Source organism: Scyliorhinus canicula, chromosome 12 (genome assembly GCF_902713615.1).
Source record: "Scyliorhinus canicula chromosome 12, sScyCan1.1, whole genome shotgun sequence".
Taxonomy (NCBI): Eukaryota; Metazoa; Chordata; class Chondrichthyes; order Carcharhiniformes; family Scyliorhinidae; genus Scyliorhinus; species Scyliorhinus canicula.
In genome coordinates, this window is record NC_052157.1 from 129,747,155 (window position 1) to 129,759,893 (window position 12,739).

General features: G+C 42.8%; 1 protein-coding gene across 3 annotated transcripts in view; it reads left to right on the top strand.

Moving 5' to 3' along the window:
* Positions 1 to 11,426, top strand: part of LOC119974830 (vitamin K epoxide reductase complex subunit 1-like protein 1) — a 50,019-nt gene extending 38,593 nt beyond the window's left edge. Inside the window, exons 2-4 of one of the 3 annotated variants that reach the window (XR_005462581.1) lie at positions 2,813 to 2,922; positions 4,054 to 4,183; positions 11,281 to 11,369. Coding sequence is in view for 1 of the 3 variants with exons in the window: in XM_038814103.1 (XP_038670031.1) it covers positions 2,813 to 2,922; positions 11,281 to 11,423 (253 nt within the window). In the remaining 2 variants the exon portion in view is untranslated. Of the gene's footprint in view, positions 1 to 2,812; positions 2,923 to 4,053; positions 4,184 to 11,280 lie in introns of all 3 variants that reach the window. The other 2 variants (XR_005462582.1, XM_038814103.1) reach the window with 2 other exon arrangements.
* The last annotated feature ends 1,313 nt before the right edge of the window (positions 11,427 to 12,739 follow it).

Sequence of the window (12,739 nt, forward strand, 5' to 3'; positions counted from 1 at the left end):
CCCACCCCTGCTCGGACAGGATCTCACATTGGCCCCATGTCTCAAAATATCCCTCTGGCGCCGGAGGCTCTCGAGTCCAGCTGTCTTGTGCAAATTCCCTTTGTGCCCTTTTGTTCAGTGTGGAGGGGTTTACTGTGGGGGCTGTACTGCAACACCCTTCACCTTACTTTTGCCGGCATGCCAAGGCATACTCTTCTACCGGTTGGCAGCAGAGGCCCGAGTGTGTTCTCTTTGCACGCGAGCACACACTTATCTCTCTCACACAAAACTCACTCTCTCACACACACACACACATATCTTCCATGGGGTCCTTGGGTGGAGGGTCCCATACAATCGTTGGTTGCTGTGGTTCACGGATTCCCAGGCAGCTTGTGTTTTCTGCGGCCTAGATGAGTCCGTGGACCACGTGTATGCAGGTTGTTGCCCTTTTAATTTCCTTAAAGAATGATTTCTTTAATGGACTAGCCCCTTATCTGATTTGTTAATTTGTTCAATTTCTTTTGTTGGTTGCTCAAAAAAACGTAAAGCAACTCTTACTGAAACTGTGGTGTCATTGAGTCAGAAGTTGTGTACTTTCAGTTTGTAAATAAATGTCGGACTGAGTAAAGGTAGGCTCAAATATCATCCTTCAGCAACAATCTTACCAGAAAAGAACAATTTAGGCTCTTATTATTCAAGCAATATATAGCCTCCTTATTCTTCTTAACAAAGTATAATAACTCCAATTTGGCTATATTGAAATTCCTTTGCCAATTATGCATCTATTCATCTATATTATTGTCTTTTGTCACAGTCTTCAGTCTTGACTATCCCCACACCCTCCAAATTGTTATGTACATTTTGAGCAACAATTGTGCCAGCACTGATCTGTCTTTTGTTAGTCTGAGTAGCTAAGCATCCGCAGTAATTTGCTATTTCTTAACCCCTTCTTTCTCTCTTCTGTTCTGTAGCCAGCTTGCTATCTGTTCTTCTACTTGTCTCCCGATTCCACTTTCTCTGATCATAGTCATGCAGTACCGTATCTGCCTTTTGAAAAAGCAAACGTATTACATCTACTGAATTACCCAGTCTACTCTTTCTGTTCCCACTTCAAAGAATTGAATAAGGGGCATCAAGGTTTACCTTCATTTTGAAATCTGTGCTTTAGATTCTTGGTTTCGGGATGGGTTTTCTCCATGGCTTTTATATCCTCTTTAAATTGAGGCACCCAAAACTGAACACAAGAATTCTGACCACGATTATGTCTGACTTTTATCTTTTTTTATTTGTTTCATCCTTCCTTTTTGTTCATCTGTATTTTCTTCACTTCATTAATCTCTGCTTTTTATTTTTCCTCCCGTATCTTCCACGCCCCTACTACTCTCTGAGTAAAGAACCTACCTCTGACATCTGTCCTATATCTATCTCTCCTCAATTTAAAGCTAAGTCCCCTCGTGCTAGCCATCACCATCCAAGGAAAAAGGCTCTCACTGTCCACCCTATCTAATCTTCTGATCATGTTGAATGCCTCTATTAAATGACCTCTTAACCTTCTTTTTACATCCTGGTAAACATCCTGGTAAATCTCCTCTTTGCTACATATTGTACTTTTATTTTAAAAAAACTAGGTTTACATCCGCTTTTAACAAATCTCTCAGCTGCTACACTTAATACAGTAATACTATCGGCATTATTCCCACTTGTTTTGCAAGGGTATATTCTTGGTTTCCTTTTGATGCTTCGTATTACCCTCCCAACTCTTAAGTTTGCTACTAATTTTAGTTGTGCTTACAAGAAAGTGCTCATCCTAATCAATCTTATTCCATTGTTCAAGAAGTAATGCACTGCCTGAATGGGTGAAGGCACTAGTTCAGTTGTAACTTTGAGGGGACTTGGATGTATACTTAAAAAGGAAATTTATGCAGGGTTATGGGGGAAAGAGCAAGGGAGAATGGAACTTTTGGATAGCTCTGTCAGAGATCTGTCACACCCACAGTCACCTGAATAGCCTCCCTCTATGTTGTATAATTTTGGAAGTTCAAAACCTTTGTGTTGTGACCTTTCTTTCTCGATGTGATTGAGCTGTGCACCCCCCCCAAAGGATCTGTGTCTCCATTCTGGCACAGTTACAATGTCAAGTGGACGACCCACTGCAGAAATTTACCACCTTGTCTCTCTTGGATGGGAGCACATTTCTCCCCCCAACCCTGCCCAACCCCATTTCATCACAATGCGTCAGTATTTCAGCCTCTTATCAAGTTCGGCCTCCTTGCAAACATTGCTCTGGCCTCGTGTGCCTCACCACACGCTCTCACCAATCTGATTTTAATTTTGTATGCTTCCCATTACTGTTGCTAATTTTGACATACCGATTTTGTTTTTTCCTTTTCGAACTTGGAACCAGTGAAAGGAGGCTATTATTTTTTTGTGAGACTACAACATGCCATTCTGTGGACAGGAATTGTGACGTGCATAAATTATATCTTGCACCATTAGGAACAGATGTTAAATGAACTAATGTTTCTAGAGATGGAAGCAAACAGCTGTCCCTGGGGGTCGAGACTACACAATAAGCACTTTTTCCAGTTCTACCTGTCTGAGAAGCAGCTGAAATTTCATAACTGCCAAAGTGTTTTTTGTTCTATCTTGATCTAATGCAGTAAGATTATAAGCTTAATAAGCCTGTTCGGGAGTGCTTAGGGGTGACAAATAGCAGGTGTAATTTTTTTTCCATGTTGCTAGACGTGCAAACAGATGGTGTTTTCTGTCTTTGGTTACTAATTTCATGGATGTTGCTATCTTGTCACTTAATTATAATTATCATTTATTGCAGATGGGGAAGAGGATTTGGCCTTGTTGAGATCATTTTTGGAAAGGATAGTGCTTTGAATCAGCCAAACAGTATATATGGACTTATTTTCTATGTACTACAAATGTTGTTGGGTGAGTACTGTGTATGTCTGGGTTAATATAATTCACACCAGGATTTGTTAGGGCATCTGAGCTTTCATTATTCACAATTAGGCCAGTGTTCATTCAGAATCATACTGTACTTGCAAGAGTAGCGATTCTCATATACAATCGATTGACCGTCGCACCATTTTAAAGTGTCGAAACTCATTCAAACAACATTCTATGTGCAGGATTTCTATTGATTGCTTATGAATGCAGGAAATTGTCAATTTATATTTGATTGGAGCTGTGCAGAGTAACTGAAGATGTCTTGGCATTTGCAAAATGGTCATAAGCCCTATAACTACATTTTAATTCCGAGGAGGAGGGATTAGATAAATTTGTGTTGATGCTCATTCATTTTTTTAAAAAATGTTAATCTTCTATATGAATAAGTAAGTATTTTGCCCTTGGTCCCAGAATGTTTTTTTTTCCTTTTTTTAAAATAAATTTAGATTTTTTCCAATTAAGGGGCAATTTAGCTTGGCCAATCCACCTAACCTGCACATCTTTGGGTTGTGGGGGTGAAACCCACGTAAACACGGGGAGAATATACAAACTCCACACAGACAGTGACCCAGGGCCGGGATCGAACCTGGGACCTTGGTGCTGTGAGGCAGCAGTGCTAACCCACTGCACCACTATGCTGCCCCAGAACGTTTTTTAGATTTTCACTTTTGTGAAACGAATGTGTTTTTTAAACTATACATAGAAGTTCAATGAGGGCCAACCTGCTGAATGATAAATCTGTGTAGAACTGATCTTTCTCAATACTTAATTTCCCTGGCAATGTTACCATAGTGATTGAGTCTTAATCCATTTCCAGTTTTATTGGCTGCAGACTTTCCTGCCGCCATTTTTTTTTGGAGTTAATAGTCTCCCCTTTGTAACCCTTCAGATTCCAGTCACTCCAAATGCCAATTGCTTTATCCAAATTAACGTTGATCGCCATTATTAGAACTGTGGATAAACTGCATTTATCCCACCAAATAATTAAACCGAATTAGCCATTTGTCTCTCCGACTTATGAATGACAGCATTTACTGATTCTAGATCTTACAATGTGAGTGCCTCTATTTTCTCCTGTCAACTGCCATCAATAAAACTTAATCTGCCTTCTAGATGCACCATTCTTCTGAACAGTGACTACATTTTCCACCATGAAGATTGGGTAGGAGGACCACTGTGGCTGTACCGCACTCCTTATCTGCCAGTCCAGTCTATCTGATTGCTACCTCTCCCAAGTTCTTTTGTTAGTATCTTAAAGAATGCAAAATGTAATGCTTGATGTGTTGCTGCCAACTGGAATGGTCTCAAACAGAGAATTGTTTCCTCAGAGTGGCGTTCCCTTTTTCAGTCAGGTGACCTGGATGTCATTATTCTTGGACCAAGTAAACTCTATTTAATTATAACAAATACGGTATGTAATTCATGTTGAACATTGACATCCATCTAAACTGATGTTTAGCACGGTAGCATTGTGGATAGCACAATGGCTTCACAGCTCCAGGGTCCCAGGTTTGATTCCCGCTTGGGTCACTGTCCGCGGAGTCTGCACATCCTCCCCGTGTGTGCGTGGGTTTCCTCCCACAGTCCAAAGATGTGCAGGTTAGGTGGATTGGCCATGATAAATTGCCCGTAGTGTCTAAAATTGCCCTTAGTGTTGGGTGGGGTTACTGGGTTATTGGGATAGGGGGAGGTGTTGACCTTGGGTAGGGTGCTCTTTCCAAGAGCCGGTGCAGACTCGATGGGCCGAATGGCGGCCTCCTGCACTGTAAATTCTATGATATCTATGATATTACAGCCAGACAGTACAAATACTTAAGGGGGGGGTAAGTCTACATCCTAAATTCACAGACCAATATGGAAATGCCCCATTGTAAGCTTTGCGGTGCTGTAAGTCTTTTAAGGCCTGCTCCAGGCTCTGATCTTCAATATTTAAATCTATTTTCACCATCTGTATCAACGCCACTAACTCTTCACTTTGAAATGATGGATTTGTTGAAAGAAATCTGAAATCCTGGATCAAATACTTTTAAGTTGACAGAACAAAGTTTAAACATCTCCTTCTAAACATGGTACCACGGAAAATAGCCGCCGCTGATAGTACCGGCTCTCTCGACTGTATCCAGGAAACTAGGTTCTGTAATGATTCATGAATCCTTGTTTATCAGTGTTGCCTCTTCCCAAGTGGAAAGCAACATTGTGGTTAAGCTCGATGTTCTATTGCGCCATTCTGGGTTAGTTTGCAAATATAGTGAATAAACATTTGTTACAACACCTCAGTCACCACTTGCTGTGTTCCAGAACAAATCAATTGATTTACTGTGCACTCCAATTCTGTTTCCAAGAATGGAATGAATCTTTCCAATTGTGAGGGTAGCAGGTAGGTCTCAATGTTATGGGGTCTTGAATATTGCATGGTATCATATGCCATATCTGGCATTAAATACAACTTTGGATGTCTGGATAAATGGTATTGCAACACCTAGACGGGTGCAGTAAGGTTACCCCACTCCTTGGCTTAATATTAGCCTGGTGCATGCAGTCAAAAATTAATGACTAGTCTTTGGGAAAATAATGTGCTGTGTAAAGTACGGACAAAACCTGACTTTGTTGGCAAAATGACTTGGCATTGACAAAAGGTGTTTTGAAAAAAGCAAACAAAGCAATTACTTTTATATTAAGCTGTAGCAAATTATGCCAGGGCGGTTCAGCATAAAATCAGGCACCCAGCAGTGGAAGGAAAATCTTTATTCCTTCTGCACACTGTGTTTCTTTTGTATCCAATTACTGTAGTCCCTTGTCCCTGCAATTATTTTCGAGAATGTTTCTCCCATTTTTTTCAGGTGGTGCATTCTATTTCTTAACAAAAAAAAATCTTCATGTCCCTTCTTTATTTTGTTGGAAAGGATCGTTCGGTATCTCACTAAGAAGTTTGGAGGCTTGTACGGTTGAACATAAACCATTTATTGTTGGCCCATAACTATATACATCTCCAAGGTACTGCCAGGCATGGGTGCTGTCTCTATGCTGGCTCTTTTCCAGGCTCTACCACACTGTCTACTAACATGTGACTCTCTACACCATACCATGGGCCTGTTCTCTGGGCCCACATTAACCCTTGCTCTGGCGAATGCTGTTATACTGCAGTGGCATGCCTTTAAAGGCATATTACAACAATTTTATGCCAATGGTCTTAAATATGTCTCCTTGTGTTTGGATACTGACTCTCCTGCCAGTGAAAATCATTTTTCCTTATTTACTCTTTTCAAAATCTTTATCTTTATCTTTGAGTACTTTTACTTAATCCCTTCTAACCTTCTGTTCTTGAAGGCAGACAGCCTTAGACCACAAGATGTAGGAGCGGAAATAGGCCATTCGGCCCATTTAATTTGCTTCACCATTCAAGGAGATCATGACTGATCTGGTATAATCCTAAAGGAGATAGAGCTTCCCAGTAAAAGCGGCTTCCACATTGCTGGAGGAGGTGCTGACGACAGGGGGACTGGAGAAGGGGTTAGTATCGGCGGTTTGCGGGGCTATTTTGGAGAAGAAGGCGCCACTAGAAGGGATCAAGGCAAAGTGGGAGGAAGAGTTGGGAGAGTGTATGGAGGAGGGGTTCTGGTGTGAGGTGCTTTGGAGGGTGAACGCCTCCACCTCGTGTGCGAGGCTGGGGCTGATACAGCTGAAGGTGGCACCGTACAAGGGCGAGGATGAGCCGGCTCTTTGAGGGAGTAGAAGATGTGTATTAACATTGCAGTTGGGCCTCTGCAAACCACATTCATATGTTTTGCTCCTGTCCAAAGCTGGAGAATTACTGGAAGGAGGTTTTTAGGGTAGTTTCTGAAGTGATGCACGTGAAACTGGACCCGGGCCCCCGGGAGGCCATAATTTGGGGTGTCAGACCAGCCAGGGTTGGAAACGGGCGCAGAGGTAGATGTTGTAGTATTCGCCTCGTTGATTGCCCGAAGGCGGATCTTGTTAGGGTGGAGATCAACACCTCCACCCTGTGCCCTGGTGTGGCGGGGGGACCTGCTGGAATTCTTGACACTTGAAAAGGTCACATGTGAACTGAGGGCAAGGATGGAGGGATTGTACAATTCATGGGCATTATTTGTTATGCACTTTCGAGAATTGGATCACATCGAACATTAGTCCGGGGGGGGGGGGGGGGGGGGGGGGGGGGGGGGGGGGGGGGGGGGGGGGGGGGGGGGGGGTGGAGGAAGGGGGGGGACTGTATGTGTTAGTGGTGACTATGGGTGATTCCTGATTCCTTTTTGCCATTTGTTTATGTTAACATGCGGGCTAATGTCTGGGGTTTGGTGGGAGGATGGGATCGTTGTTATTGATACGGGATTGACATTACATTCGTTACTGATTATTGTTTATTGTTGGGTGTAAATTTGGGAGAAAATGTGAAAAAGGAGAATAAAAAATATGTTTTTAAAAATCCTCAACTGCACTTTCCCGTCTTCTCCCCATAACCCTTGATTCCCTTACTGATAATATGCCTATCTCAACCTTGAATATGCTTAACGACTCAGCCTCTACAGCCTTCTGCAGAAACAAATTCCACAGATGCACTAGCCTCAGAGAAGAAATTCCTCCTCATCTCTGTCTTAAATGGGTGCCCCCTTAGTCTTAAACTTATGCCCTCTGGTCCTAGACTCTCTCAAGGAGAACCAACCTCTTAGCATCTACCCTGTCAAGCTCGCTGAGAATTCTATAGGTCTCAATAAGGTCGCCTCTCATTCTTCACTCCAATGAGTACAGGTCCAACCCACTCATCCTCCATACCCTGGAACAACTTTGTGAACCTTCCCTGGACTGCCTCCAATGCCAGTATATCTTTCTTTAGAAAAGACGCCCAAACCTGTTGATATGTAAAGTTAGAAGTGGAAGATGAACAACTTGCTTTTGCCTATCGCCTTTTCACATTCATAGTATCCAATACCACTTTGGAGTCAAAGTAAAAGCAACTAAACCTGAATTCAGGAGAGAATTTGAAGGCTTGGGTGTAAAAGATGAATTTTCAGAAGATTTCCAAAAGAGGGAGTTAAAGAGCCAGGTGTTTTTATAAAACAAAATACGGGATTTTATGTTCAAGCCAGCAAGGCAACGCAGTGCCAGCAAGGAATCTCGGAAAATAGGACAAGGGTGACTTGAAGCTTTGTCATTAATGGTTGGACAGAGGGAAGATGGATGAAGGAAGGACAGTGTTGTAATGATTGTATCTTAAGGTTGATACAAGGATAGCCAAGGGTTTTGATAATGGACTCACTAATTGTCGTCTAATGAAGGGCTGAGGAGATAGAAATAAGTGTTTTTGGTGATTGAGAGAATATTGAGTTCCAAGGAAGCAGGAGGAGGAAGGCTGGAAAAGGCGCAAGTACTGAAAAGCAGTAACCTAGGATAATCCTGGACCTGCATAATAATAGAACAGAAAACCGTTTAGGCAGAGGACAGTGAGGTGTAGGTGATAGTGACAGTAAGTTGGTCGAACTAGATTTGGTGATTAATACTGGTAGTTTCTGGAGCCTGAGTTTTATGCTATTTTTATATAAGGGCACAAGATGGCAATGTATCAAGTGGAACAACAAATGGTTTACTGGGAACCAGGGCGTTGAATATGGGGGTGAAGGAATGGCTTGATAGGTTGACATTAGCAGTTGTGTCATACCAAAGGAGAGGAAATTCGGAGTTGGAAATTCTGCCTCGCCACGTCATTAACTTTAAATTGGTTGCTTGTCTTGTTGACTCCGAAAAGCTCTGCCACGTGGGTTTGGGACATCTAATTTGTATTAACCACCATGCAAATTCAATGCAAATCTGCAGATATTACAATCTAAGAGGATTCAACCTGAGGGAGTCGCTTGGATTAGACCATTTGGGGCAACAATGGCATATTAAATATATTGGAACTAAATGTAAAATACTAAATGCGCGCGGTGGTGGGGGGAGCGAGAGAGAAAGTAGGTAACATAAGGACTCCATGAATGATATGTAACTGCAAATTTAAAAATTTGATTGCAGCCAGTATCATTAATAACAATTGAAATACTGAAATATGTAGCCATAATGGAAGGGTACAAGTAGACTTCTAATCTTTTGAGTCTGTGCAAAAGTCACAAGGTGAATCAAATCTGTGACCATCCTGCTCGCCCATCGCTCAGTGCGGTAGAGTTTGATTTCTCTTTTGTTTTTCTTCCCCTTTTTCAGCCTGGGCCCACTCTAGCCAATTGTAGCATTCTCCTTCCTAAATTGGCATGACAGAACCGTTGCCATTATTGGTGTTCAACAAAAGTTCTCCATCTAAAGGCAGCAAAGCTTGGCAGGCTTCAGAGAAAATCAGTCAGCAGCTCTTGGTTTCCATGTCGACCAAAGCCATCTGGAGGACTGGGATGCACCATAAACTACTTTGCTGTTGGTCTTCTTCTGTTGCTTCCACAAGATTCTGGGTGCTACAGATTGCTGACATTTATGCGAAATTAATGTCGGGGATTAGCAGGCTGCTGCATTTCTAGCTCCAATCTAAAGCATTTACTTGGTCCTGAATTTCCTAAAATGGTGCAACTGGCCAGTTTTGCCAAAATTTATATTCCTCTCTCTGTCGGCGAGTTATCGCTGATCAACAATGTACATTTATATAGAACATATAGCATAGTAAAACTCCCTAGGGCGATTCACAGGAGCATCATCAGACTAGAATTAGCAGCCAAAGAAGGAATTTATGGGGCATGTGACCAAAAGCTTGATGAAATAGATTAAAGGCTTGTTAGGGGCTTTCCACTGTAACTTAATTGAAGCCAACAATGAGTGATGATGATTATTATTATTATTATTATTATTATTAAGTGGCATCTTTACAGAGAGAGGTGGCAATACAGAGAGGTTTAGGGAGGAAATCCAGAGCGTAGGCACATCTGCTAGTCGTGGGGTGACTGAATTGGAGTAGAACATTGAAGTTGAAGGAACAGAACATTATTGGTGAGTTTTTAGGCCGAAGGACGTTATAGAGAGGGGAACAGTGATGCCATTGAGGTATTTTAACCAATGTCAGCCAACACGCATTGGGTGAGGGCTGAAAGGGATTTGGCGCGTTAGGATTCGGGCAGCTGTTTTGGATGTCACAGCACGTCTCAAATTCAATTGTAGATATTAATTTTATTCAGTGAAGGTGCATTTAAAGATATGAAACCTACAGTTTACATGTCCATGTGAGGAAATAGTCACCAAAAACACCACAAGTGCAACCCTGGGTCATTTTGCACCTGAAATGTCTTGATATAAATTTATGGTCTGTTCTGAATGGTGGGGGGGGGGGGGGGGGGGGGGGACGGGCAGCAGAAGCGTTTCAGTGGCGGTTTTTTGAGAACTTGTCCGTGCGCTGGTATACAAATACGTGAGCTAGTTATCCCCAAATTTTCCCTCTATTGTATTGGAAATGCACTATCATGCATGTGCGCCATTGTTTGCACAAGTTTTCAGCAAATTTCGCATATCACATTCACTGACCATGCTCACTTCATGTGCAGAGGTTGAAGTGCAGCTAGCATTTGGTTGCTGGAGCATACATTATTCAAACACTTGCTCAGTGCTCTGGTAGTTTATCAGACTTTGCCTTTGGCCATCTAGGCCAGTTTTAATAGCTTTCCTTCAAGCATACGTTTGTTGCATGATTGTAGGTACATCACACTGGCAGGAAAAACCTAATTTTGGGGTGAGATTATACTGTGATATCATATGTGTATATTTCTGAATGCCTGAACCATTCTCAGATGAAAATCCAACGGACTAATCAGTTTCTCTTATATAAGCCTCACACCTCTATGGAAATAAGAATATTCTTGGCCACTTTAACTATTAGTTTCTTATTTAAAATAACCTGTGACAGATATTCTGCTTCTTGAATGGTGGTACAGGAGAATCTTGTTCAGGAGGATCTATATTTGTGGGCTGTGGTCATTTTCAGATAATTTATTACTGCACAAGTCAGGAGGCATATGGTGTAGTGATTAGCACTGGGGCTACGGTGCTGGGGCTATGGCAGGTTCGAATCCTAGCCCTGGGTCACTGTCCATGTGGAGTTTGCACGTTCTCCCCATGTCTGCGTGGGTTTCATCGACACAACCCAAAGATGTGCAGATTAGGTGGATTGGCCAGCCTAAACTGCCCCTTAATTGGAAAAGAAATAATTGGGTACTTTAAATTTATTTTAAAAAATTGCTGCACAAGTTAACTTTTCAAATAGTGACATTTATTGATATGAATGTGTGTAAATATTAAAGCCTTTCATTACACGAAAATCATTTTGTTCATGAAATAACATTCCTCCCTTTCTTGCAGGTATGACGGTGAGTGCAATGGGCTGCTTAATACTCATGACGACGTCCATAGTGTCTGTGGTGGGTGCACTGTATCTAAGTTACATCCTCTACTCTTGTACTGAAGGACTTCTGCATAATCTGCATCACCACATATGGCTCTGAAACATTCATCTAGTTTATATCAACTCATAACGACGGTTTACTTGAATGAAGCTGGAAACAGCAACTCCAATCCAAACAAGAATAATCTCAATGATGCAAACTATATCACCTGCGAGAGCCTGCTTCCATTATGTCTTTTGGCAGATTTTCTTTTTAGGAGAGAGCTATGTATATGGTATAAAGGAAATCAAAACATTGAGAACCAATTTTTCTTTAAATTGATACTTGTGTGGGACCCTGGACTTAACTTTGGTTGATCTTCCCTCATGTGAAAGATTAACAGACAAGCCAACTAAAAGCAAGCTTTAACTGTATTACACATTTCCTCAGGAGATCTGAATTCTGAAAAACCTGCACTACACTAAGTAGCATTTGGTTTAAGCTATTTATTAACCCGCTATCCCCCCCCCCCTCCCCCCCCTCCCCCCCCCCCCCCCCCCCAGCCCCCCCCCCCCCCCCCCCCCCCCCCCCCCCTCCCCCCCCCCCCCCCCTCCCCCCCCCCCCCCCCCCCCCCCCCCCCCCCCCCCCCCCCCCCCCCCCCCCCCCCCCCCACCCCCCCCCCCCCCCCCCCCCCCCCCCCCCCCCCCCCCCCCCCCCCCCCCCCCCCCCCCCCCCCCCCCCCCCCCCCCCCCCCCCCCCCCCCCCCCCCCCCCCCCCCCCCCCCCGATAAAGTAAGTTAAATTGTGAATGAAAGTGCCTTCTGTTACAGCGGAATTTTAAAAAAAATCATATACAGGTGTTTTATATTGCACAGGAAGTGGCCAATGGGTGTCCTGGGTCTTGGTGCTCTCTAATTAATGGGTCTGGAGATTGTCCATCTGGGTTGAATGACCTGATGTGAATGCTGTGGGTTCAATTTCTTCCAGTGCTGTAGGAATTTGTCATGTGTCGAATGATATCTTTACATTAAATATGCTCAGGTCCTCTAGGCCTAAGCTTTTTCCCGAGTGCATGGGCGGCTTGAAAAAGCCAACAACTATGCAGCCACAGCATACCACAAAGGTACCTAAAGTAGCACAACTTGCAGTGTGAGAGCTCTCGTCGCAGCTTGGTAGGATTGTGAAAATATGCTTCAGAGAACCTAGTAGTTCAATACCAAAAGTTTTAAACTTTACGGTTTTGACTAATATTGGGGCAGGATTTCATGTAAAAAGCATATCTAAAAATGTAATACCTTTTAACAAAAGTTTAAAATGTCTTGTGTTGCACTTCAAGAAATGTTCATTTTGACTGCTCGTTCACTGTTTACTTCAGTATTTTAATACTGCCACTATCAATAGAGAAGCATCGAGACCAAGACAATATAAATCTATGAT